The sequence below is a fragment of the Cnephaeus nilssonii genome, assembly GCF_951640355.1.
Source record: "Cnephaeus nilssonii genome assembly, chromosome: 9".
Lineage (NCBI taxonomy): Eukaryota > Metazoa > Chordata > Mammalia > Chiroptera > Vespertilionidae > Cnephaeus > Cnephaeus nilssonii.
Genome location: NC_137080.1, coordinates 12,155,784 through 12,182,756, shown reverse-complemented (window position 1 = coordinate 12,182,756; position 26,973 = coordinate 12,155,784). Strand labels below are relative to the sequence as shown.

Below are 26,973 nucleotides of genomic sequence, written 5' to 3'. Positions count from 1 at the left end.
GGGCAGTGGGAAACAGGGACACTCCTGTACACAAACGCCTGGTTCCACGGAGCATCAGAAAGGAGCTGGGTGTGAAACTGGCAGCCAACATTGACATTCAAGTTAACGGAGCTGCACTGCTAGGTCTGAGGCCGCACAAAATAGTTTACAATGTATTTATTTTAAAAATAAAAACACATCCCAAATATATTTAAATGAGACAAAACACTAGGTATAAACTGCCTTAGTGCTGAGCAATGTAAAGAGAGAAGAGTTTAACTTTATGTAAAAATAGTGATAAAAACAGACACAAACACTTCAATTCTTTGTGTACATGGTTGTCAATTAAAACTGAGAATAAACCATTTAGAACCTTCTAATCAGTGTCCGGTTGCAATTCTGTCCCATTTTTTTAATGGCAGAGATTCTTATTTAGATTTCCATTGTATTGGAGGAGATTGCTAACTTTATGTATTTTTGAACTGAAACTAGCTTTCTGGTTTTATGATTATAAAAATAAATGTTCATATATTGCTTTGGTAACACATAGCTTATGCAATGCTTAAAAGTGTGAAGAACATGAAATATAAGCACTAAAAATTCTGCCCTCCTTACTAATGTCATTATTTATTGAGTGCTCACTGTGCCAGACACTGCAGTAAGTGATTTACGTGTACTATTTCATTTCTGTGCAAGGACCCTGATGCTACCAGTTATATGGTATCCACTACTGTGACCCCAATTTTGCTAATAGGGAAAGAGAGGCTGAGGGAAGCGGAGTTCTACACAAGGCTGGATAACTGGCAACATCAGGGGTCCTGTATAGAATTCAGAGGGCAAACCTGACAAAAAAAAACACACAAAACCCTGGATTTTTATTTTCACTGACCTCTAGCTGACATTTGGCATTTCTTCATTATAAACGTGAGCAGTGACCTACATTGGTATTAGCAGCACCTTAGATGCTTTCGCTTAACACAAATCACATATACGTGCATGCCACCTTACAATCGCAGCAGATCTCTCCAATTTGGCTTACACTCATCACTGCTTCGAAATGACGGTACTTAGATGTGCTTCTACATCTTGTGACTTGATATATTACTATATCATCAAATGGTAAAATACTGTGATTACTTTAATCGGCTGGCTTTGTTTGCTATGTATTTTATTTTAGACATTTAAAAACACTGTGAGGGATGGCGAGGCTTCCCCAGACTGCCAGAGGGTCCTCCAGCACAAAACAGCTGGGGAGCCCTCGGGAGGCAGCGAGCTGAAACTCACACCCCGGCGGTCTGACTTCAGGGTGTGGGCTCGGGCTTGGGACAACTCTGCCACCCTGCCTGCCTGTGGACTTGGGTTCGCGTTTTGGTGAACATACTTTCAGTTTTGTCTCCAATTTGTAGGGAATTAATTAAGTGGTGACTAACTCAGGGAGAAATCAAGGAAACATTGTTAAGAACAGAACCGTTCCCACTTCTTCAGACTCTCAAACAGGCAGGAGGACAATGAGGCTTGTCATTATCTGAGGGAGCAGCTCAAGGCAACCAAGGAATTGTGCCCCAGGGAGTGGAACAGGTACAGGCCAAGCTGACCTACAGTGAAAACATATCAGAGACTTTCTCAAACAAAAAACCCAGAGATAGGACTCTTGTGGGCTCTTTTGGGGAAAAAGCACCCAAATTACTTAACGATAAAATCCAGTCACTCATTAGATTGAAAAGAACGGAGTGCAATGCTCAATTAAAGCAAAACAAAACACAGTAGCTATAAAATTCCGAGAAAAAGAGAACGTAACCTAGGAAAGTTATCCTTTGAATACAAATATAAGAAATGTTTTCAAGACAGCAAAGACGTGGAATATATAGCCCCTATGAACACCTCCTGGAAGACCCAGACTAGCCCAATGACACTCCTGCAGTGATTGTAAAGTCTCCCTTCTTCAAGGCACTTGATCACCATCTGCTGGAAAATATTCCCTGTCAATGGGCAAATGGCACTGTAGGCAGCCTGTACAACCACCCATGGAAGCCCTACTTCCTGACAATACCAGCCAACTGAGAGATAAACCAAAACAAGGAATTCAGAAAAGAAGAGCCTGCATTGCAGAGACGGGTGGTTTAGCAAATGCAGTAAGTATAGAAATGTGGCTTAAAGACCACAAGGATTCCATTGATGGAAATTAACTATTAAAAACTGATAATATGAAAACATACACCAGGAAGTGAGGGAGAGACCGTATTATCTTTCGTAGAAAGTAGTGAATAAAAACTCTCAAAACTTTAAGGACAGAGTTGAAAAAGCCTCCCATTCATGGAAGCCCCGGGAGACATGTAGAGTGATGGCTCTACTTCAGCCTTTAATGTTTGATCCAACCTTTGCTCTTTATCTGAGCAAACTGGTGCTCTGATTTCTGTGAGGCTGGGCCATTCGTGTTCTGGTCCAGAGTAGAGGGATCCATACAGTTTGCTGACAAAATCAGGAGCCTGCGTGTGCAGGAGGGGGCCAGACTGTGCCCCCTGGTGACAAACACAGCCAGTGCATTCTCCTGGTTTTTCAGCTAGCTGGTTTTTCCTGGCCGCAGCCCAGTCCAACCACAAGCCATTCCATTAGAAAGGTCTGCAACACCTCTATCTCATTCCATTGTTCCTCACAGCTTGTCCTGAGGATGTGATTCCAAAAGACCTGTTTGATGTTGCATTTATGAATAGATTCACATAGAAGGAATTTTGGGCTTCTGGCTAGAATTCTTGACTTGCCTCAAAATGTGTCCCCAACTTCTCTAATCCTTTCAAAATAGCTGGCAAATGGAAATTGCGATTGTGGCAGAGGCTGGCTATTTTGCTCACTAAATCTATTTTCTTTTCTTTCTGCACAAATAGCTTGACTACATTTCCCAACCTTCCTTCAGTTAGGTGTGGCCATATGACTGAGTTCTGACCAACAGAATGGGGTGGAAGTTATGGACACCAGTCTAGACCCAGCCATCACAGCCTCCAGGCTGTCTCATTGACAGCAGGGGAGAGAATGCCCAGGGCCTGGCCCAGGGTCTGGCAAACTTTTTTTTTAAAGGGCCAGGTAGTTTAGGCTTGTGGGATCTCCATCACAACTATTCAGTGCAGATGTTGTAGGGCAAAAGCAGGCATGGATAACATATAAAGAAATAGGCATGGCTGTGCTCCAATAAAACTGTATCTACAAAAACAGGGGATGGCTCCGAGTCATAGTGTGCTGATCCCTGCCTAGAGGATGGCAGAGCTGCACAATGGAAGGAGCCTGGGTTACTGTGTGGGAAGCGTTCCCTCCCCCCCCCTGTAGAAGCTAGTAACACTTACTCTACCTCATTCAGTAGGATGGAAACCTCCCAGGACACTGCACCGAGTTTCCAGGCAGGGGAAACCAAGTCCAACCATTCATTGCTCTATCGCCTTGATATTTCAGGTGAAATGCTTTGGGGCCTCAGTGAGACCAGTTTCCCCGATTCTCAACTCATTGGTGACAGTTTAAAAAATAGGAAAAGAGTCATAAAAGCTAAGTATTAATCTAAAAAATCACCCATTTATAATTGTATTTAGGAACCGGGAACTGAAAAGTCATAGCCTTTTAAGATGCCATTCTTACAAAAAGAAATACGAAAGGCTACTCAGGAGAGGACTTTTCTAAATGAGATGTGTCGTGTTGCTTTTATGCTCATCAGCTGCCACAGGCGGAGGCCGCCCGCCCTGGCTTTTCAAGCGCAGTCCCGTTACTGAACTCGCTCGCTGCCACAGAGGACCCACTGGGTGGCCTGGCTCCAGATTCTAATCCACGGCTAATGAAAGGGTCCACGCATAATGCAATCTCTGCCGACGCTCTGGCACGGGCACTCAGATGGTAAGGATGCTTCAGATTGCTGGTCTATTCAAGTAGCAGTGGGTTTGGCATCTCACCCTTTGCACTAATCCACCTTGGTGTTCTTGTCATCTTTATTTATAAACAGAGTTAAGCACCAAAACAGTACCTGGCACATAGCAGGCATAGAATAAATATTTTCTGGATGAAGATCTTTTAAATTTAGAGCATACTAATGTATTATTAAATTAGCCCCACGTCCAGAGTTACTAAACCTTTCTTGCCAAATCTCATAAGAACAAGAACACCACCACCAACGTCAACAGCAGTAAGAGAAACAGGCATGCCTGGGACGTAATTTTCAGTGGCCGGCAGAGAGGGTGGGGGTGGAACCCAGAGCTCCACACCTGTCCTCGCCGGATGTTATCTGATTGCTGGAATAGGCAGCTGGCAATGTCAGAACCTTTCCTAATTATTTGTCAAAAGAGACTGGTAGCAATTATAAAAAAATTTATCTGGTATAAAGATGAGATTAAAACATGCAACATGTTTTCTAGTGAACACATTCAGATGGAATTCTTAAAAATAATTGCATGAATCACGTTACCCAGAGTAGTTGAAATAGCCTTCTTGGACAAATAATTTTGAAATCTTTCTCTTTAAAAAAATTGTGAATATATGGATAATAGAAACATTTTTCTGATATATGAGGATAAGTTGGATGGAGCCCTTATTTCCCTAACATATTATTATCTGTGGCTTCCTGCTGCTCAGTGTGGGGAACCATAGAAACTAATGGCCTACGTGGTGTTTGAAGGGGACTTGGACTTACAATGTTCATGTTTCCTCCTCTATTAATTTCATGTTTATTTTGATACAGCTACAAAAATAATCTCTTCTTATGAACTTTCTTTCAATTTTAACTATTACAGCAATTCTGTGGCAATATTAAGCCTTGAAAAGGTCACAGCAAAATGTGTGAAGCCATTTTCTTTATTAAAGGGGATATCACATATATTCAGGATTGGCTACTATTTTTTCCAGCACACAAATGCATATCACGAAATAATTTATTGCTATTTCATTTTAACAACCCTTGAATGTTTTGTATTTATGGCTATCATCTAAAAATTATAAGCAATGAAGGAATCAAGGAATTCAGTTGAAAATGATTGACAACATACTTACGAAATTCTCATCCTTAAAACCCCATTTTTTTTGCCTTTTCAAACAAGGAATAAGAGGAAACTCTCACAAAATTATTAAAAGCTACATCTAGTTACAAAATCTTAAAATAAGATTTATATCCTAAATCTGGGGATAGAGATGTCTAACCCTGACCACACATTTCATCAGAGAAATTCATCACTCTTGACCACCATTTATAAATTTCAGAATCCCCTTCAAAAACTCCAAAAGGCAAGACTTATTACCTTGAAGTTTGGAGAGAGTAAAAAAACTGGTCCAAATTACTTAAAGGGTTAACAGAAGCCATGATTTAAATCTAGGCTCCTTTGACTTTGCAGTCACACTTTTTTTTTTTTTTTTTGCCACACCATAGTGCTTGAATTCATAGTTCACACTGTAGATACTGCAGTAATCCTCCCACCCAATGCAATTTCTACCCACATAACTTAGTGTGTGTGTTTTATTTTTTGTGGTTTATTTTGTTTGTTTGTTTGTGAAAGTCACAACTACTTTAAAAATCATTTGGGAAATCAGCAGAGCACACTGTCTGTAGGTGGAGCATGTGTTCATTGCCCAGATGTGGCGTCTACAGAGCACATCCACATGTCTCAGCTAGCTTGGCTTGGAGCCATGCACCCTTACCTGTCTGTCCTGCAGTGATTAATTGTTCTCCTGTGGTAGGCAGAGTAATGGCCCCCAAAAGATGGGTCACACCCGAATCCCTGGAACCTGTATTTTATCTTACTTAGTAAAAGGGACCTCGAAGATGTGATTAAGGATTTTGAGATGGGGAGATTATTCTGAACTACCTGGGTGGCCAGTCACACAAGGGAAGCAGGAATGGCAGAGTCAGATTGGAAGATGCTAGACGGATGGCTTTCGAGACAGAGGAAGGGGCCAGGTGCCAAGGCGTGCAGGCAGCCTCCGGAAGTTGGAAAGGCAAGGAGACAGATCTCCCCTGGAGCCTCCGGAAGCCGCACAGCTCTGCTGACACTTGATTTTACGTCAGTGAGATTTCTGACCTCAGAATGGGGAGGTAAAAGTTTGTCTTGTTTTAAGCCACCAACTATGTGGCAGTTTTGTTTCAGCAGCCAATGGAAACTAATACCCTTTCCATTTCAAAAGTGTTTGTACAATTAATATAAGAAGATAAGAGTTTATAACTGGTCAAGCTCTGACCTTGAAAAGCCAACACACCATCAAATTGGAAAGCTTCCATGTCAATCTCGGCCCTGGCTGGGTGGCTCAGTTGGTTGGAGCGTGGTGCCATACACCTAAAAGGTTGGGGGGTTCGATTCCTAGTCAGGCCACATACCTAGGTTTTGGCTTCAATCGCCGGTGAGGGTATGTACGAGGAGGCAACTGATCTATATTTCTCACATATCAATGTTTCTCTCTCTTTCTAAAATAAAAGTAAAATATCCTTGGGTAAGGATTTTAAAAAATCTCTTCCTGGGTTTGGGTTTGAGAGGTCACTGAAGCCCAGTAAAGTTTTTTTCCCCCCTACAATTTCCATGGATTGCTATAGATTTACTGTTCTGGATTCGATTATGTGGCCAGGTAATAACAGAAATAAATAACCACTTTTTCAAAGTCTTGTAAAATGAGTTTACAGGAGCACTATACAATGCAGATAGTCTATTTCAGAAGTGGGTCATTTGCTTCCCAGGACGTGGGCTTTATTGCCCAGTCAGCATGGCATTCAGCACAACAGGCAGAGAAGCGGCAGACAGTGGACTGATGGGGGCAGGGGGAGGGAATGGATTTTTTTCCAAGGGTGGAAAGTGAGAAAAGGCAAATAATCAATGTTGCGCAGGAGAGCTTCCTTTAATCATTTAGTTCTGCCTGGGTAAGCAATATCCTTTCGAAAGCTACAGATATTTATGACCAGACCAGGAGGTAGTTTGGAGTGAAGACATCGTGATTAAGTGAAAGAATAAACTATAACTGCAGGATGTAGTTAAACCAAATGGGATCTTAGAGGTCACTGGTCATTGCTCACCTCGTCCCTCTCACATTCTCGTCCAGCTCCTCTAGTGAGGGGAACTCCTACCCGCTTTTGGATAACTGATTGCTAACAAGGTTTCTTGCTATTTAGCTGTTAATCTTATAACCTTCACCCTGTGGTGCTAGTCCTACCTGCTTGCAGCCACATAGAGTAAATCTGAATCAGTGGCTCTCGATTCTGGCTGCAGGGGAGCCTTTAAAAGCCTGGTTTTTAGAGCTACACCACAGACCGCTTCAATCGGCATCAGTGAGAGTGGGACCCAAGCATCAGCTCTTTTTAAATTCTTCACGGGATTCCCATGTGCAGCCAACATTGAGGGTTTCTGGCTTAATTCCACACATTGCTCGGTATATGGTTAAAGATGCCCTCGCTTAAATGGAAACTTCTCTTCCTTAGGCCGTGGCTTTCAACCATCCCTTAGAGCAGACATCTCGAGGCAATAGCATCATTAATGACTAGGCAGCTCCGGAAACCACCAGGGAGACTTGGTGGCCCAGAGTCTGTGGTGTGATGGACTTGGCTCCTTTCATGTTTTTAAAAGTATAACCAGATAGATAAATTGGACTTCACCAAAATTAAAAACGTTTGTGCTCCCAAGGCCACTAAAAAAGAAACTGAAAAGACAACCACAGAGTGGGAGAAAATATTTGCAAATTATATATCTGATAAGAGTCTAGTATCCAGCGTGTATGATAAATATTATGACTCAATCGTAAAAAGACAAATAACCCAATTAAAACTTAGCAAAGAATTTAAATAGACCTTTCTCCAAAGAAAAGATATAAAAAGTTTTGTTCTCCCACTGCTACAAACACACACACACACACACCCCAAAACACACACACACACACACCATCATATGACATCACCATTTTAAAATTTTACAAAATTTGCCAAGATTTTTGCACTGACCGGAAATTTCTCTTATAGATCAAAGTGCCTCCAATAGGTGTTATTTCAAATCACTTTTCTGCCCTAGCCAGCTTGACTCAGTGGATAGAGCGTCAGCCTGCCGACTCAAGGGTCCCAGGTTTGATTCCGGCCAAGGGCACATGCCTGGGTTGCGGGCTTGATCCCCACTGGGCTCAATCCCCAGTGGGGATCGTGCAGGAGGCAGTCAATCAATGATTCTCTCTCATCATTGATGTTTCTATCTCTCTCTCCTTCTCCCTTCCTCTCTGAAATCAATAAAAAATATATATTTTAAAAAATAAAAAAATAAAATCATTTTCTGAGATGGCCCACCTGGCGGTGGTGGAAACCTGCAAGCCACTCAGAACCGCCCTTCTGCCCAGCTCAGAGGAACCTCCCACCTGGGAAGCAAGCTCACTGCCAATTTCTGAGGCAGGCAGGTTGAGCCCTGGAGAAAAGGAACCGTTTTTCCAAACAATGACTATCTGACTGCAGATTCAAACATTGCTCAAAAGATTCCTTTCGAACTTGTTTAAGGCAAAATAAAGTGTTTTTTTTTAAGTTTTAGATTTAAATGGAGTATTTAACTTATTTCTTGGCAGATATTAAATACCATTGTTCATAAAACAATTAGGGAATAGGACAAGGCAGTGTTCATGCAAGAAATAAGTGGTGTGGTATCAACATTAAGTACAATGAGATTGAAGGGAAAGGAGAAATAGAATTTGTCTTAATATCGGTTGCTATAATAGTAACAGGGCTTTATAAATACTGTCTGCAATGAAACAAACAAATTATGAGACTTATTTTAAAAACATTGAAACAATAGATGTGAACAAAGATTTAGCACAAGCTAATTCTACTTGTTTATATAAACCAAAGAGATACCATCTGATTTTAATAATTGGGGATTGTTAAAGCTGTGTTTCTCAATATTTAGCAATGTGTGGAGACATTTTTGATCGTCTTTACTGCGCGGGGCGGGGTGGGGTGGGGTGGGGAAGTTCGTGGCAGTGGGGTCAAGGCCAGGGATGCTACTCAACATCCTACAATGCACAGGACAGACCCCCTCCACCTAACAGAGAATTGTCTGGTCTGAAATATCAGTAGTGCCATGGTTGAGAAACCCTGGGTTAAATAAATTGAAGTACGCTCATATGTTGACTGTATCAATGTTAATATTCTGATAGTTTTGCAAGATGTTACTAGTGCAAAGGGTAAATGGGTAAATGGGATCTCTAGCTGTTATTTCTTAAAATGGCACGTGAACCAACTATTATCTTGAAAGTTTAATTTTAATAAAGATACTAGGAATCAATTTTAACTAGAAAAAAAACACCTATTGTGTTTTGCCTTAAGGAAATTTGTCTTTTAAGTAGTAAAGAAATATATGTGTATAGCAAAAAAAAAAAAATGTTGCTTTAAGAAATAAAAACATCTATTACACCTCCACATTGGTGCTATAAGAATTTAATTTCCAGGTAACACAGCCTCCCTTATGATAGCCTGGTGAGGGTTACTAATGGTTTCCTCTTTAGCAAAATTACTTATCCCAGGTCAATAGCAACATACAACTGATGGGGAGAAGATGGGTTGCAGAGAATCAGACTTTACCTGGCTCATTGGCTTTTTTTGGTTCCTGATGGCTGTCTGTGTGGTGAGCCCCAGGTCTACCCAAAATTCAGTGGAAGTATGAGGAGCGATACATTTAAATAGAAATGAGCACTTTCAAGCCACATCTCTCAGGTATTTGTTCTCGAATTCAGAAAGCCTAGGCCTCACAGGGGAGCCAGTTAACAATGCAGACCCACTGAGACATGTCCCCTAATGAACCCAGATTTCCAATATCTCTTACTGATTCTGTGGCTCAGAGGCGTGGCCCCCAAATCTGCATTTTTAGCGAATGCCCCTGGTGCACCAGATTTTCAGGAACACTGCTGTAGGGGTCGCCGAGCGCTGGGCTGGCTCTGGACTGCCCAGGAAGTGACCGCAGTCCTCAACTAGAGCGATTGATTTCAGTCATCTTTCCCAAGGGACATTAAAGGGTTTTCTTCTAGCACCGGAGCGTATAAAGGCAATTAAAGGAAACCTTGCTGAGAACTGAATTCACGCGCCAGGAACGGACGGGATGTGGATGCTGAGCTGCTGAGAGGAGAAGACACCTGGCAGCCGCTGCGCTGTGCTGCGGAGACCGCAGCCAGGCGGTCCCAGGCTGAGGGAAAATAACGGGATGGGTATGGGGTGGGATGGTGAGGGGAGCTGGACCTCCCTGCACCGTGGGTGGGAACAGCATGAGAAGGGCATGTGACTTCACCTTTTAACCCTTAGGAGGACCAGGGTACGTTCAGGAAACACAGATTGCACTATCCAGGAAAAAATAATGTATAAGCAATGTATAAACATTGTCCAGTCTCAGTTCCTTTAAGCTGTCATTTTTGCCACCACACTGGGCACAGGGTCCATTTTATCCCTGTCTACGCCATAGCAACTTTCCCCACCTCTTGTTTGTGACCTCTTTTCCACCCTTGCCTGCCCTTCTCAGTCTGTTTCTTGGCTAAGACTTTGGGCTCTCTCAGTAATATTACTGACTAGACGCCCGTTGCATGAAGATTCGTGCAATAGGCCTTCCTTCCCCTGGCTGCCGGCACCGGTTTTCCTCTGGCACCTGGGACCCAGGCCTTCACTCTGGCCACCGCCTTCCATCTTCGCTCCGGCCGGAGCCTTCAGTCTTCTCCGCTCTGGCCAGAGTGCCGCTCCTGTAGCTCCCTCCGCCCCCGCCCTCCCCCTCATAGCAGGCGTCCCGCCCTGCCCAGACGCTCCGCACCTGTGTATGCAAATTAACCTGCCATCTTTGGTTGGTTAATTTGCATACCCACTCCTGATTGGCTGGTGGGCATTGTGGAGGTATGGTCAATTTGCCTATTTCTGTTTTATTACTGTAGATTATTCACTTCAGCTGCTTGGTCTCTGGTCCTCTCAAGTACATACTCTTCCCATATCAGCATTTCTCCCAGAACCTCCAAGACCAGTTTGACCTGGATGAAGATGCCCTGCCCACCAAGAAGCCCCATCAGCTGGCCACACCCATGTGCTGGTGATGTTAACTGTAAAACCACTGGGGAAGCACTTGGCTAGAAGTGGCCAGAACAGCTTTTCTCGTCTGCCTCTTCTTTTGCCTGTACTAATTTGGTCTTATCTGTTTGGATATTCCATACTTGTCCTTTGTCACACTGGTCACAGTCCCCATTGACCCTTATCTTGCAGGCCTAGTTAAAGAATGACAAGCAGGTCTCTCCTCACATACCAATTCGATCAATTGTTAACAGTTGCAGGGAGTGTAGCATTTAAAGTATAACATGTGACTGCCATGTGCCACCCAAGTAGTCATGCGTGCCTTGGGTTAGGGTGGGGGTAATCTTCAAAAAGACTACCATCTTTGGGATGAATAGTTTCTTCTTTTCTTCAGGGCTGATATATTACCATACTTTCCGGCGTATAAGATGACTGGGCGTATAAGATTTTCCTGGGTTAAAAAGTCATTTTCTATGCCGGAAAATACGGTATATTGGACTATATTGATGGGATTAGATATAATGGATTAGATATATTGGACTACCGTATTTTCCGGCATATAAGACGACTTTTTAACCCAGGAAAATCTTATACGCCCAGTCGTCTTATATGCCGGAAAATACGGTAACTGCAAATACTTCACAATATCTCTTTGCATTCCTTTACTCAAACCCTAATCTTTCAGTAAAGAAACTATAGTTGACCCCTGAACAAGACAGGGATTAGCTGTTTTGGCTCAGTGGACAGAGCATTGGTCTGCGGACTAAAGGGTCCCAGGTTCGATTCCAGTCAGGGGCACATGCCTGGGTTGCAGGCTCTATCCCCAGTAAGGGGCATGCAGGAGGCAGCCAATCAATGATTCTCTCTCATCATTGATGTTTCTATCTCTCTTTCCCTCTCCCTTCCTCTTTGAAATCAATAAAAACATTTAAAAAAAAAAGAGATAGGGATTAGGGGTGCCAACCTCCTGCACAGTTGAAATCCATTTTTAACTTTGACTCCCCAAAACTTAACTGCTGATAGCCTACTATAATATCATAAACAGTTGATTAACACATATTTTGTATGTTATATGTATTATATACTGTATTCTTACGATAAAGTAAGCTAGAGGAAAGAAAATATTAAGAAAATCATAAGGAAGAGAAGGTACATTACGTATTGAATGTATTTATTTGAAACAAAAAAACAAAAAAACACACACACACACACAAAAAAACACACCTTGGGTCAGTGGGCCCACACAGTTCAAACCTGTGTTGTTCAAGAGGCCACCTGCATTACAAGTGCATTAACACAGTCCATTCATATTTATTTGCAGGTATAAAAATATCTGGGGAACAGAAACTGCAGGAACTGCCTTTTTTGTCCAGTGCCTTTGGCAAAATGGATTTTGCGGTTCTAGTTTGGAGATTGCACAAATCTTCCTAGTTTTAGGCTGAACAAAGAGTCCCTTCTGCGGGGAATGGTGTCAGAAAAAACTGTCCCCTAGTGGTGAAAGCCCTTTCCTCTGGCAGTTTCTTATCTTTCACTTGTTACTGGTCTCTAATGGCAAAACGTTGCCTCTGTCTCATCGTTGAAATGTAAACACCCAGATCGCAGGGGTTAGCACACAGTTTCATTCCCATCTTCCTACATCAGCCAGGGCACTCCACAGCAGGGGAGTCCTACCTGTATGCCCGGGAAGGTTAATTCCCTACCAGGTGTCTTCTCAGAGCAGCCCTGATTCAGCTTACCTTGTAGTGGAAGAGAAACAGCCCACAGAACAGGCTGTACAAATCCGCTGTGAGCAGGGAGAGGTTGACCGAAGTGGCGCTGGTTTTCTTTATGACGATCGGCATGAAGCTGTAGAGGCCAAACATGCACGCACTGAAGCCGACGTAGAGCAGGCCTGGGGGAGAGAAAGACAGGCAACACTCAGCCCCTCAGGGCCTCTTGGCGTCCACAGTGGGTGAAAGGAGGGAACCGCGCACACCACTGATCATGCCCGAAGGGAGTTTTCTTTCACTCCGTTTACTGGTGTTTCGGATTGGTGAATACACAGCTAAAACATGCAAAGTAAGAAAAGAAACTTTCTGCTTCCCACTACGTAGCTGATATTTTGCACCTTCTAGGAAGGAGTGGCTCCTTACTGCTACTGTCAGAACACGGGGTCAAGGCTTCTGAATTCTATTCTCAGTTGTGTGGTACTTAACTTCTATCTGTCTCTGTTAAAACTTCTTTCATCTTCTAGTTTTTTTTATTTGCAAAATAGGAACAGAACTGCTTGGTATCATATAGTGTCCACAATGACAAATAATTACATCATCCTTAAAGTTGAAGGGCTTACCTGTCAAAGAGATCGGGACAGAGAACTGAAATGGAATCCTAACTGCACCACCCTGGGAAGACAAGGTCATTGCTCTGAGCACAGATGACCTTCCAGATTTGTGAATCCTGCCCAGCCTCATCGCCAGCGCACAGAGACCTATTCTTTCATCACCTTTCCCAGCATGCCATGGGCCCTCACATGTAAGTTCTGTTTTATACATAAATAGGTAAATGCTTTGCAAACTATCAAAGAACTAAGTTGTCCAAAAGAGAAAGAAAAAAAATGCCCTTAAAATGCTATATGGTCATCCAGTCTCTCATTCTCTAAATCAATCTTTCTCTATCTCTAGATACACAACTGTTAATACTAATTCCATAAGTGCACAATTTTGTTGGGTCTCAAGCAGACGTTTATAACTAAATCTAGAGTTTGGTTTATTTTTTTTTGTAGATGTTTATACCACATAAATGTAGAAAAATAATTCTCATTTCTCTACCTTGAAAGAATAAGGCATAGAATAAGCATAAGTAATACAAGCCAGTGGACTTTGCAATACAATAAAAGTAACCAACCTTTCCCAAGGAACCCTTGCTATATAATGTATGTGGTGTGGGCTTTGGGCAGATGGCCTCCTTGAATCCTGTGCACTTTGGAGGATTTGACTATGAAGAATAGTGACTCCCCCAAAGAGAAGTTTGTTTTTCCATCTGAAAAATACAGGGTATCCCCCAAAAGGTACATACACTTTAACAGCTGATAGCTCAATTCTAAAAATGAATTGTATTTTAATAAGCACTGCCTTTATAATTATTCAAAGTGCATGTATACATTTTTGGGGACACCCTATATTTAAGGACACAAATAACCATTCTACACATTTCTGAGCCTAAATTTAAGGAAAGCCACATCAAACCTATATACAAAGTTATTCTGAACAGTAAGCAAACTCAGTGCAACAGCCCCCTCTAGTGTGGCGGGAGTGCCCCAGAGGACACTGGAACACCCTTCCCTATTCGGTCAAGGACAAGTCCTCTGGGGCTATTCTGTCACTGTACTATCAGATGGTGGCTTTCCAGTCTCCAGCAGAAGTCTTCATTCCCTAAAAGGGGTCAATTTTCCTGTGCTTGGGTTTCATGCTACCTATTATTCATCTGCCTTTTAAGCAAGTTACTAAAAATGCAACACTGAAGAACCTCTGATCAATACATGAAGAGACAAAAATTAATTCCATATCCGTTTAAGGAATCTGAGGCTAAGGGCAAGATCTAGCTGTAAATTAATTCACTGAAAATAATCAAACTTGATGTGAACAGAGTCCAGGCACCCCCTCCCCTTTTTTAAGGCTAGAAAGTTTCAGAATCCTACTCTTCCACTACATTACCTAGCACACCATGGATGCTCACATGTTGGCTCTGACGTTTTCCATTCACTCAATTATTCAACCATTTCTTCACGGAGTGCCTGGTATGCCCTGGGCACTCTGTTATGGGCTAGCAGTGAAATGGAAAACGGGGTAGACAAGAGGCCTCGAGTTGGTGCTAGGGCTGTGAAGAAAGAAAAGGTTCCTTCCAGGGCATGCCAGGGGCTTGCCTCAGGCAGGGTGACGAGGGAAGGCTGCTTTGTGGAGGTGGCCTTCACCTTGATGGCTGGAGGACTAAAGGAACTGCCAGGGGAGGAGCCAGGGGAGGAGGGTTCTGGGCGGGGAGCTCTGCAAATGAAAACACCCTCAGAAAGGCCAGGGCCAGATGTGTTCCAGCAGCTGTCAGAGGACAGATATCTGAGCAGAAGGAACAGAATACGGTAGTGATAAGAGCTGAGGTTAGAAAATCAGGCAAGGGATGAATTCTGCCGGGCCTTGTACATCTTGGAAAGAAATCTTATTCTAGTTGTAATAAGAAGCCTTTAGGAGTTTGTAGCAAGTGGCTGATCTCTGATCTACATTTTTAGAAGGTGACTGGCTACTGTGCAGAGAAGGGATTGGAAGGAGAAAAGCATACGAGGAGACCAGCAAGGAGTGTAGTGTCAGAGTCCAGGCAAGAGATGCTGGTGGCTTTGCTGGGAATGGCCATGGAGATGAGGGGAAGTGGCCGGGTCTTGAAGACTCAGCAAGTCCTGGTGATAAACTGGATGTCGGTATCAAGGGAAAGGAGGGCCTCAAGGATACCCTTGGGTTCTGGCGAATTTATAAACTGGGTGAATTGTGATGCCATTTACTGAGATGAAGAGAAATGAGGGATTGCCAGGTTTTCAGGGAAAATGGAAAGCTCCATTTTGAACGTGTTAAGTTGTAAACGCTTATGCATCCTCCTAGAGGATTTGTGCAGTAGGAAGCGACATTGTAATTGGCAGGCTCAGAGGCGAGGTGTGACTTTACAAGCATACTTGGTGAGCCAAGGAGAGTAGGAAACCAGACACACAGTAGAGCTTTACCCTATTCATCAGCTTTAAGATTCTAAATGCATTTTTAAAGGCTGTAGAAATTACATGTAGGGGGATGGGAGTGGGATGTGTGCGCCATCACAGTTAACCCCTTTGCTAGGTCAATCAGTGTTTTCGTGTGTGAATATCCTGTTTGATGAGCAAAGCATACATTGAGTGGCCAGATTATTATGATCTCTGAATGCATAATAATCTGGCCACTCAGTGTGTGTGTGTGTGTATACATATATATACATATATATAAATATATACATATATATATATCTATATATATTTATATATATAGGTATATATATATTTATACATATATGTGTATATGTATGTATATATATATATACATATATATGAAATGGAATCCTAACTGCACCACCCTGGGAAGACAAGGTCATTGCTCTGAGCACAGATGACCTTCCAGATTTGTGAATCCTGCCCAGCCTCATCGCCAGCGCACAGAGACCTATTCTTTCATCACCTTTCCCAGCATGCCATGGGCCCTCACATGTAAGTTCTGTTTTATACATAAATAGGTAAATGCTTTGCAAACTATCAAAGAACTAAGTTGTCCAAAAGAGAAAGAAAAAAAATGCCCTTAAAATGCTATATGGTCATCTTCTAAGAAGTGGCGCTGGTTTTCTTTATGACGATCGGCATGAAGATATATATATATGTATATATATATATGTATATATATATATTAGAGGCCCAGTGCATGAATTCGTGCCTGGGTGGGGTCTGGCCAGCCTGGCCAGGGGGTGGGGACATGGGCGGTTGGCCGGCCTGCCTGCTGGTAGAACTCCTGGTCGAGGGGACAATTTGCATATTAGCCTTTTATTATATAGGATATACACTGAGTGGCCAGATTATTATGTGTTCAGAGATCATAATAATCTGTACAAAAAAAATGTAGTGTAGTTAGCACAGTGAACACAGGACTGAATGACAGGACTGCTGCAGCATGCTGATTTGCTGTTCTTAGACGGACATTAGCTTGTTAGTGGACATTAGCAATGCATCTGAAGGCCCAACTTGCTGTCCAGGCAGGGTTTTCAAACAATCAATCAACTTGATGGAATAAATGAACTGCTTTGACTTTTGACTGACAACTACATAATAGCTGCAATAATACATTTATAGACAGGGTATGTGTACAACCATTTCTTAATTGAAATGTTTTCTTTCTCACTGAAGATAGCATTCATTCACACTTGTCCTCGTGCACCAAGAGACTTAAGTTAAAGAGATTGGAAAAGAATACTGTCAGCTGATATTAATTGAGAGCTTGCTAGGTGTCACGTACTTTATATACATCAATTAATTGATCCCCACAACAGTATAACACCATTACTAGTGTTACTCTCATTATACAGATAAGGAAATGAGTTTATAGAGTGTATCAGTCAAGAAACACAGTCCATACCAGATTCAATAGAGGAAATCTAATATGGGGCACAGTTACAAAGGTGTTTGAATGGATGAGTGGGGAAACGGGAATGCAGAGACTAGCAATAGCAGTAAGTAACAGCCCGGAACGAGAATGATCCAGTGGAGTCCCAGCAGCTGCTATGCCATCTCCCGGTTCCCCAGAAAGTAAGTGCACTGCCAAGCCTGAAGTCTCCTGCCACCCTCTTGCCATTCATTCATTCGCTTACTTAGTAAATATTTATGCACTGAATATGTGCCTAGAATTGAGCTAAACATTAGAACCTTACAGTAGGTCAGGACGAGGTAAGGAGGTCAAAAGTGGCCTTGTAGAAAAAAAAAAAAAAGAAAAACCCTCAAACCCAACCCCATCATCACTTCAGAAGAAAAGGGCGAATATTTGATTGCCTTTCTAGACCGTTGTGGCCTCATTTCCCATCAGGAATTAAACAAATGGCTCCGTAATGTGTTCCTTTTACACGGCCCTTCATCATTTCCAACTGCAGGGGACTGACGTTTCAATGGCAATGGGAGAGCTCAGAATAAAACTACCTTTCGATGGCACATTTAACTAACCACGAGTTATAACAGAACCTCGGTGGACGAGCACATGCCATCCACATTATTAAAGGACAGATTGTTTTTTATTATTACTATGACTATTAATATAAAATTAATTTATACTCACGGACCACTGCATGGGAAGCGTTCCCGAGCAGAAACGTTTTGTTTCCTGGCACTGAGAGTCACAAAGGCAAATGCGTGTGTAACCTGCCTCTGGTTTTCTTGCCCAGCTGCCCTCCCTGCCCTGCCCCCATCTCCTCCTCTCTATTGATTTTCATTTCATTGGAACATTCTACAGCAAAACGCAAGAGAAAGTAAATGGCAGGACTCTGTGACAGCCACAGGGCCGGGCAGCCCTGGAAGTCACTAGAACTAATCCCCAGGGAGAGTCCTGCATAATTCTGTAGCTTGCAATGCATTTTCGGAGGGAGTGTTCTCAGCAGCAGGTGGCTTTGGCTGCTCTGGGGTCGAAGGTAGGTAAAGTGGTGTGATGAAGTTTATGCCATTGCTGACCCAGCTCATGGAAGCGGAATGTGACTTAAGCTATTAATTCCATCAAAGCTCATAAACTGGAGGTGGCTCAAGCAGCCAGCTTCCAGGTGGGGGACCAGGTGTATTTTCATCCCCATTTACATGCACTGTGCACACAATTTCCAAGCGCCTCCATAAAACCAGGCTCTGCCCTCATTGCTGGGACTCATGCATCTTGGTACAGACACTGAGGGCATAGCTTGGGGCCTAAGGTTATTAAATGGTAGTCCCTACTAGAGCTTTCTGCGTGATCATTACAGCATCGCTTAGGATCTCAAGTCCTTGTCCTAATTTTTGTTGTTGTTGTTTTAAGAGAAAACTGATTTTAGAAAGAAGTGCAATCTGAGATGTCCTGCTTGACTAACCAGCTCAAGTTGTCTCTGGTATTGTTCACCAAGTCCCCTGGGGATCAATTAGCCATTCCTCATCTGCAAGATGCTCCCTTCTGAAAGGTTTTATGGGCTCAGAATGTCCATTACATTGTTTTTCTTTTATGCCTTTTTTGTCAAGTTCCATTTTCTCCCCTTTACCGAAGTGCCACTTTTTAATGATCACATCAGTGTGGCGTTGCTTGGTGAGAGCAAACTGCTGTCATTTATGTCCCCCCACTGCCTCAGGGCATTCTTTCTTTCTGGTTGGTCTTTAACCTAATGACATACGTCTGTGTCTCCACTAATGGCATCTTGATGAGGATAATGGGCCAAAGCTCAATTAGGAAACATTATGAATCATACAGTTTAGTCTCTTGTAGTGCGCAAGAATTCCTAAAATGACAAGGGGACTTCATTTTCTTTTGTCCCTGCATTCTAAATCTTTTCATTGTTCGTGCTCCAGGCCCACCCGCCTTACTCTTCAAATGTATTTCTCAGGTTCCCTAAGGAAACCAGCATCTTAGGTGAACAAGCCCCTTACCTATTTGCCAGTCCCAGGGCACCTTTAACAGCTCCTTGTGCTCCATTATAGCTCTGCAAATGGAAAGAAAGTGGACTTGATGAGCAAGATTATGAAGCATCCTATTTCTTTTCACTCACCAGCTTTGTACAAATCATGCAGCAACCACCTGAATGTCAAAACTACCTCTGGGCCATACAGAGGCCAGTCTAATTAGACAGACTGGGTTTTATCCTGAAGCATCTTGTCAGGGGTGGCCAGCAGGGGTGAGTGGGCCAGTGGGCATGGTGGAGCCCAAACCTCCCACTGACCTTCACACCCACGCAGTCTGCCTACGGCCCGTGTTTGTTCTTGCTTAGATGCTTCCTGAAAAGGGAACGGTGAGGTTCGGAAAATTTCTGTGCTTGCAGGTGTAATTAATTTTCTGACTGAGCACTTTCTTGGGCGGGGATTCTCAGACTTTCATGTGCAAAAAAAAAAAAGCCATCAGAGAAGCATGTAGAACAGCTTCCTGGGTCCCATTCCTAGTGATTCTGAGTCCATAGATCTGACTGTGGATGGGCATGTCTGAGGGGTTCTCACATGGTACCAGAGAAGCACACTGAGAACCACCGCTCTAGAAGGGGACCCGGAGGCGAGGGTGGCACCATGCCACCAGCGCTGTTTGGTTTTGGTGGGTCCTTGATGTATCCCATTTGCCAAACTCACCCATAGGCCAGCACTTCCATGACTTCGGTAGCAGTGTTTCTGAAGGGCTCAGTCGGCGCTAATGGGGACTGCTACTGAAGCCAATGAGCACTAGATCTAGGAATATATTTGTTGGATTCAAGAATAATAATCCATAAAATGAGCCATCCATCTACAAAATGTTGGTTCTGAACAGTCGAACTAGGCACTTTCTTTTCCTCTCACACACCTAAAGCACCAAACTTAGGAGCTTTAAAATGCCATCATGCTTTCAAAATGAACCGAAAATAAATCCTCGGAGAGTCTTCCCATCTCAGTGCCTAGTGTACTATGGAGCTCTTCACTTCTATCTGAGGGTACTGAAATTTGGAGGATTCTTGGAAACAGCCTATTTGCAAAATATTTACAGTGATGCTAAAATACCTTCCATAAATAATCTCAGGCACTGAACCAATACAAATGCAAAGTACTTGCTTTGTAGAAAATTATTTGGTGAAATCAGAATTGCTTGCTTGTAAAAACAGATTTGGTGAAATTAGACAGGAGGTCATACATTTATTCATCTCTTATGTGAAACTCAAATATGTGGCCTTTCTTGATGAAAAAGTATACTTCGTTTGACACTTATTCTCACAGCAATTTCTGAGGCACAAACCAGTGATGGCTTATATGTTCCCACACCAGAATTAGTGAAAATGTGGTGTTTTGACTTTTTGAGAATGTCTGTGTTATATCTTTACCTACTTAAAAAAAAATTATCTTTATTGTTGAAAGTATTACACATGTCCCCCCCCCCTTTTTTTTCCCATTGACCCTCTATACCCCACCCCCAAGTCCCCTTCCCCACCAGGCCTTCACCACACTATTATCTGTTTCCATGGGGTATGCATGTATGCATATAAGTTCTTTGATTATTTAAGGGAAATGGAAACACAAAATTTCTAAGAGATGAATTTGAAATATGATTCACTCATGCAAATCCATGGGCAATAGAAGAGCAAACTGATAAAAGAGCAAATTTAAACGTTATGATTTCTGGTGGCAGTCGTCACTAGTAAATAGAATGTCCCTTTCTGGAAGTGCATCAGATCGTGGCATTTACACTTAGTTTTTCTATTTCTCTACGTAACAACCCACAGGCTAGTTTGGGAGAATCAATGTACATCCAATGGTTTCTTGTCAATCATCTTCAAAGTCCATGAAATGTTTTTCTAATAATTTACAATAAACTTACTTAGTTTGGAAGAAATTTACTAATAAAGATGTTGAGTTTTCAGATTTCATGTGGGGAATTGGTGACAGGTTCCCAGCTTTGATTTTTATAAAATAAAGTTACCAACCCTACGCCAAAGGAAAAAAATTTCAAACACATGCCCTAAGAGACTCTACTGTCTGAGTTTCTTGTTATTTTTACTCACAGTTGAATTCCACTGAAAAATGCCCCGAAGAGTCCGATCATGCCCAGGAATTCCACTCGGCTCAGGGTGCGGATGATGTACTCTTCCCAGACGTTAGAGATACCATAGAGTGTGGCTCCTGCCAAGACCAGAAGGTCCCCTACCAGCTTATTTTCCCCTAGGAACAACAACAACAACAAAAAAAACCAGAGAGATCTTCATTAAAAATTCTTAACAAGAATTTAGCACCAGAAAAATTCTATTCTGACATTTTTATAGAATTTCCATAACTTACCAACTGAGTTTTAGTAAAGTTTGTTTATGGGTGGTCAGATATGCTTCCCTTATTCACTCAAGAAATGTATTAAGCACCTCCTATGTGCCACTGTTCTAGGCGTGGGGAACCAAGCATGAGTAAGACACAGACAATGGGAAGACCAGGTTCCTTTTCTTCCACCCAACAATGAACATTCCATGTCTTGCCTTGGCCTCACCCACAGAGGCAGGTAACCAACCTGGTGAACACACAGACACTCACCTGCTCCCTGATGCCTTCCCACAAGCACGTCCGCTCCCACCATGCAGCCCATCCCCAGGATGCAGACCACGATGCCGATGAAATGTACAGCCTTGTACCGGATCAGCAGGAAGAACCAGGAGAGTAAAATCACCACCGGGATCACAAAACAGTCCAGGAGCTATTGGCAAGGAAGAAAAGAACAGCAGGAGGTCAGGGGGAAGCTTTTCATGTAGTACAGAACCATAACTTAGCTCTGTAGACCAGCCAAGTCCCCTGAGTCTGAGGTTCGGTGTAGAGCCAGAACTAATGCAATTAAAACAGACGCAGAAACAAACTCAAATGATTTTTACTTAAACATCCCCAAGAGGAAAAGGGGAGAATGCAAATTGATAAGACAGGCTGGTGGGGAAGACTCTCCGGATCCCTCAGTGCCTGGGCCCCAGGGGAACACCTCATATGCTGTGTGTATACGCTGAGCCATTTCAGATGGTCCTTCCACTTCAGGAATAGATCTGGGAATGGGAGGAAAGGGGGCAGAGGTCTTACAATGTTTTATAAATTATTAGAATTTACACAAAAGTTGAACTTAATTTCTCCCAGACAACTGTCTTCCCACAGCCAGTAAAAGTTACTCTCATCTGTCCTTGAAATTTCACTCTTAAAAAGAAAATTGCTGTAAATATAAATACAAATATTAATCTCAGAAGTTTACAAATAACTTTAAAATGCTGTTATAAAAAAGAGTGATAAAAGCTAGAAGTCTGAACAGAGTTTAGAAAAAAATAACTGATTTCATTTCTTATTTATTTTGCACAAATAGTGAGATTCCGAAAGCCCCGAGAGTTGGTGAAGAATTCACTCTGATCATGCGGTGAAGTAACATGGTGAAATGAAAAAACCCTTATGCCAGGGGCCAGAAATCTGAATTTGAGTGCTAGGTCCTTGCTTATAGCGGTATGACTTTGGGAAAATCACAAATTCAGGAAACATCAATTTCCTGATAGTAGAAGAAGATGACTCTTACTCACTTTCCCCAAAGATCATTGTGAAGCTCAGAAACAATACATGTAAAAGCATTTTGTAAGTTACTTGGGCCTGGATGCCAATCTACAATCCTGTTTACCAACACATACGTTGGGCTCCACGTACTGTTGTTTCTCTCACACTGTGGTAAGCTGCAGTGACCTTTGACACTCCATGCAAAGTAGGGTCTCCACTAGACAAACTTACGTCCCACTGGACTTCGATGTCCATATACCAAATGAGAAGCTGGTGATCCTGTCCCATTGCTCAGCACAGCTCCTCCGCTAGAATCCTCGATAAGTGGCCCTACCTCCCAGCAACCAGATTCAGAACAGTGACCCCTAATACTCCTTCATTCTATATCCTATTGACCACTGACTTCTGCCAATTCCATATTTTAAACATCTCTCAAATCTACTCATGCCACCCTCTCTCACTTCCACCACCTAGACTGAGATAGTGTCAATTGCAATAATAATAAATATTGAATTATTGGCACAATGTCTGCCTTCCTCACATGTCCAGAGGTCCAGGGAAACAAGAATATATTCCTAGTACCCAAAACCCTGTTGGGCTAATACATTTATCCAATAATAGTTATTGAACAAATACATATATGAATTTATAATGACCAGAAACATCAAAATAGAGTCTCCAAGATTCATTTAAGGCTGAAAAATACATATGTATACAGTAGTCCACCCCCCTTTTCCATGGTTTCACTTTCCCCAGTTTTAGTTACCCACAGTCAACCACAGTCTGAAAATATTACATGGAAAATTCCAGAAAGAAACAATTCATAGGTTTTAAGTTGCACATCGTTCTGAGTAGCATGATGCAATCTCATGCTATCCCACTCTGTCCTGGCCAGGGCATGAATCACCCCAGCATATCCATGCTATATATGATACCCACCCGTTAGTCACTTAGTAGCCATCTCAGTTATCAGATCGACTATCACGGTATCACAGTGCTTGTGTTCAAATAATTCTTATTTTACTTATCCTATATAATAAAAGGCTAATATGCAAATTAACTGAACAGTGGAACAACCGGTCGCTATGATGCGCACTGACCACCAGTGGGCAGACGCTTAACCAAGGGGCAGACACCTCCGTGGAAGTGCTAAGGATAAGCGGGCCTAAGCCGTCAGTCAGACATCCCCCAAGGGCTCCCAGACTGCAAGACGGCGCAGGCCAGGCTGAGGGACCCCCCCCACCCAATACGTGCACTGGGCATCTAGTATTGTTATAATTGTTTTATTTTATTATTATTGTTAATCTCTTACTATGCCTAGTTTATAAATTAAACTTTATCATAGATATGTATGTACAGTAAAAAAAACATAGTATCCATAGGGTTCTGTACTGTCATCGGGGGTCTTGGAACATGTCCCCCAGGAATAAGGGGGGGCTACTGTATTTGCAGAGCATCCCTGACTCTCATAGTGGCTTTTGGCCCTGTAAGCAGCTCTCAGAATCCCTTCCACCCTGAAGCTTTTTGTGACCTGGACAGATCCTTCATGCTTCTCTGTGCTTTGGCCTCCTCTGCAAAATGAAACAAGCAATCAGAATGTAAGCTGTCCCTGGGGCTGCTGTGAGATAAGGTGAGGAGGGCCCTGTGAATAGTGATTTAACAGTGTGATTGATGGCTGGGGGCTGAGCCCGGAGGGGACAGCACTCCCGGAGGGACAATGTAGAGAGGGGGTGGCTGGTGGGATTGTACTATACAGGGTTGCTCACTGCATAGTTAATTAGCAAACGAATGACCTTACTTGATGTGGTAAAATGCTCTAAGGCAGGTTTTATACCTGGCCTCAAATGCCATTAAAGTACATTAGGAAATTTCAGTTTGCCAGTGAAAACTGTTCACTGGGCATAAAACAGTTGGTGTTTTGCTTTAAAAATTAGAAATGATTGCATCAACGGTTGAAATATTTAGCTACATGCTCCACGCCTGGGATTTCATTATCTGGCTGGAAGCCCTCGATCCAGGCCTCCATTCCTGGATTACTGAAGGCGAACGAGGCCATCATCCAATCTTCAGGGAGGACTGAAGTGAGCCTTTTGGGGTCTTGGTGTCATTAGAAATCCCAAAGCATATGATGAGTCCTGGGATCTATTCCCTTAATGGGTTGAGCTAAAAAAAAACAAAACACGCTTATTGGTAAAGGGCAGGTCTTATTTGTTGGGAGGATTTTCAGGAAGAAAGAAGGGAAAAGGAGAATACACATCTGAGCCAGGGTTCCTGAGACACTGCAGGGAGGGAGGCATGGTGCCCAGTACACAGCAGGTGGTCAGCAATGAGTGGCCAAGGGAATTAATGAATGCGCAGCCACTTGGTATCCCTGACTGTCAGAAGGGACATTTGAGGTAATCCAGGGTGCTTGCTACTGGCATTTGGGCTGAAATCATTCTTCATCTTGCAGGTCTGCCCTATATTCTCTGCTTTTTTAGAGTACAGTTGGGCCCTGACCACTAAAAAAGAAAAAAAAGATAAAGAAAAAAGATGCTTCTACACATTAACGGAGTGCCCCTTGGGGTGGTAGCTCCCCAGTTTGGGGGAGATACTGCCCCGTTTGTGACCCCTTTATGAAAAGTTGGGAACTCAGAAGTCTCAAGAGAAGTGACGTGCTCAAGGTCCCTCAAATTGCTGACACCAGCGGCCGTGCTGTCGCGGTTCTTTTCTGAACAGTATTTAATGAAGGTCAAACACTACAGGATTGCTACAGGTGGAGGTCTCACTGCGGTACCCGGAACTACAGAAAAGAAACCATTTGGTAGCTGATGTTATTAAACAGGCTATTATTTTTCAGTAATTTTTTGGCTCCAGCCTTTCCCCTGTGGTCATATAGCATAAAACATACTGACAAAATGATTTTCCAATGGTTTTCTGGTAGCTTACCTCCTTAGCTAAGCGGTAGTTAGAGTAATAAAAAAGAGACACATTATAATAGATGCCTGTTAAAAAAGAAAAAGAACCAAGAAAGCTTCCGATCTATCATTAACCTGTATACTGTATTTATCTTTCTTTGCGTACATTTCTATAACCAAAAGAAAAAGTATAAAACATCAGTACCCAAAAAAAACAAAAAACGAACCGATGAATATTGTTTCACAATCATCTTATGCTCTGACAATTCTCAAAGAACTTTAAGAATATTTTGGAAAGAAAAGTGTTCATTACCTCTTAAATTTACATAGCATTTTTCCCTATTGGATATCAAATTAGCTATTTTGCCTTAGGGGAGGAGCAAGAAGGATCGGAGAACGAAGAAGAAGCGTCTCCCAGCATTTGGAAGGGAATGTAAGTCTTTCCTGGCCTGGGTGATACTGTGGGGAGACTAGAGTCCCACTACACTCCTCCCAGACCATACTTGGTTTGGGTGACATATGTGTTTGTTTCTTGATTAAGAATCTCAGTATCATAATATTAGGCATAAAAATCTCTGAGAGGAGAAGTCAGAATCTATGAGAATAAAATATTAACAATGGTTATCTTTGAACTGAATCTTCTCCGCCCCACTGCACCAGTTCTCTGTGCTATCCAAATTTCCTCTCTTGCACATATGCTACTTTCAAAATATATAGAGTGTAAAAAATACATGAGGGTATAAAAGATCCACGAGAGTCAGATCAGTCTTTCTCAAGCAGAGTGGATGGTTTGTAAAAAAATTAAAACAAAACAAAAAGCCGCCACCCAACTGTTCCCATTACAGTACAGCGTAATGGGGAGGTGACCTCATCCCTCTTTCTAATTCTCTGTGCCCAAAAGAGACGCCTGCCAGGCTTCAGCGCCTCATTAACGCTCCCCTCAGGCTATTCACCGGGAGAAAGCTCCCCTCACAGGGCCCAGCTGTCAGAGGCTAAACCTGAGGCAACTGGTAGGTGATTCCAGGGAAAAGAACATCTCCCTAGTCCCCCTCCCTCTGCTTCTAATTGGCAATTCTCCCGTGTTTCTAAAAGTGATCTATATTATAAATTCATCTCCTCTCCGGTGAGTAAGACTGAATTGTTAACAGGGAAGGATCTTCAAAAAGACAAACTTCAGTTACACAGACACAATACAAGTCCTCTTTTGGCTGGCAGTCCAGCTGAAGAGGGTGGATAGAATTTGGGAAATGCACATTCACATCAAGCACCTTGTTAATTCAGGGGCCTGGAGACCGTCCCAGAGGCATTTTTGAAAATCCAACCCAGGG

The 26,973-nt window shown here is 42.6% G+C and overlaps 1 protein-coding gene across 1 annotated transcript in view; it reads right to left on the bottom strand.

Annotated features, from left to right (window-relative positions):
• Positions 1 to 26,973, bottom strand: part of SLC35F1 (solute carrier family 35 member F1) — a 290,664-nt gene that overhangs the window by 14,040 nt on the left and 249,651 nt on the right. The window contains exons 4-7 of the mRNA XM_079780240.1: positions 21,768 to 21,927; positions 21,251 to 21,407; positions 19,167 to 19,219; positions 12,727 to 12,881 (exon numbers count right to left, since the gene is read on the bottom strand). Of these exons, the coding sequence (XP_079636366.1) occupies positions 12,727 to 12,881; positions 19,167 to 19,219; positions 21,251 to 21,407; positions 21,768 to 21,927 (525 nt within the window). The remainder of the gene's footprint in view (positions 1 to 12,726; positions 12,882 to 19,166; positions 19,220 to 21,250; positions 21,408 to 21,767; positions 21,928 to 26,973) is intronic.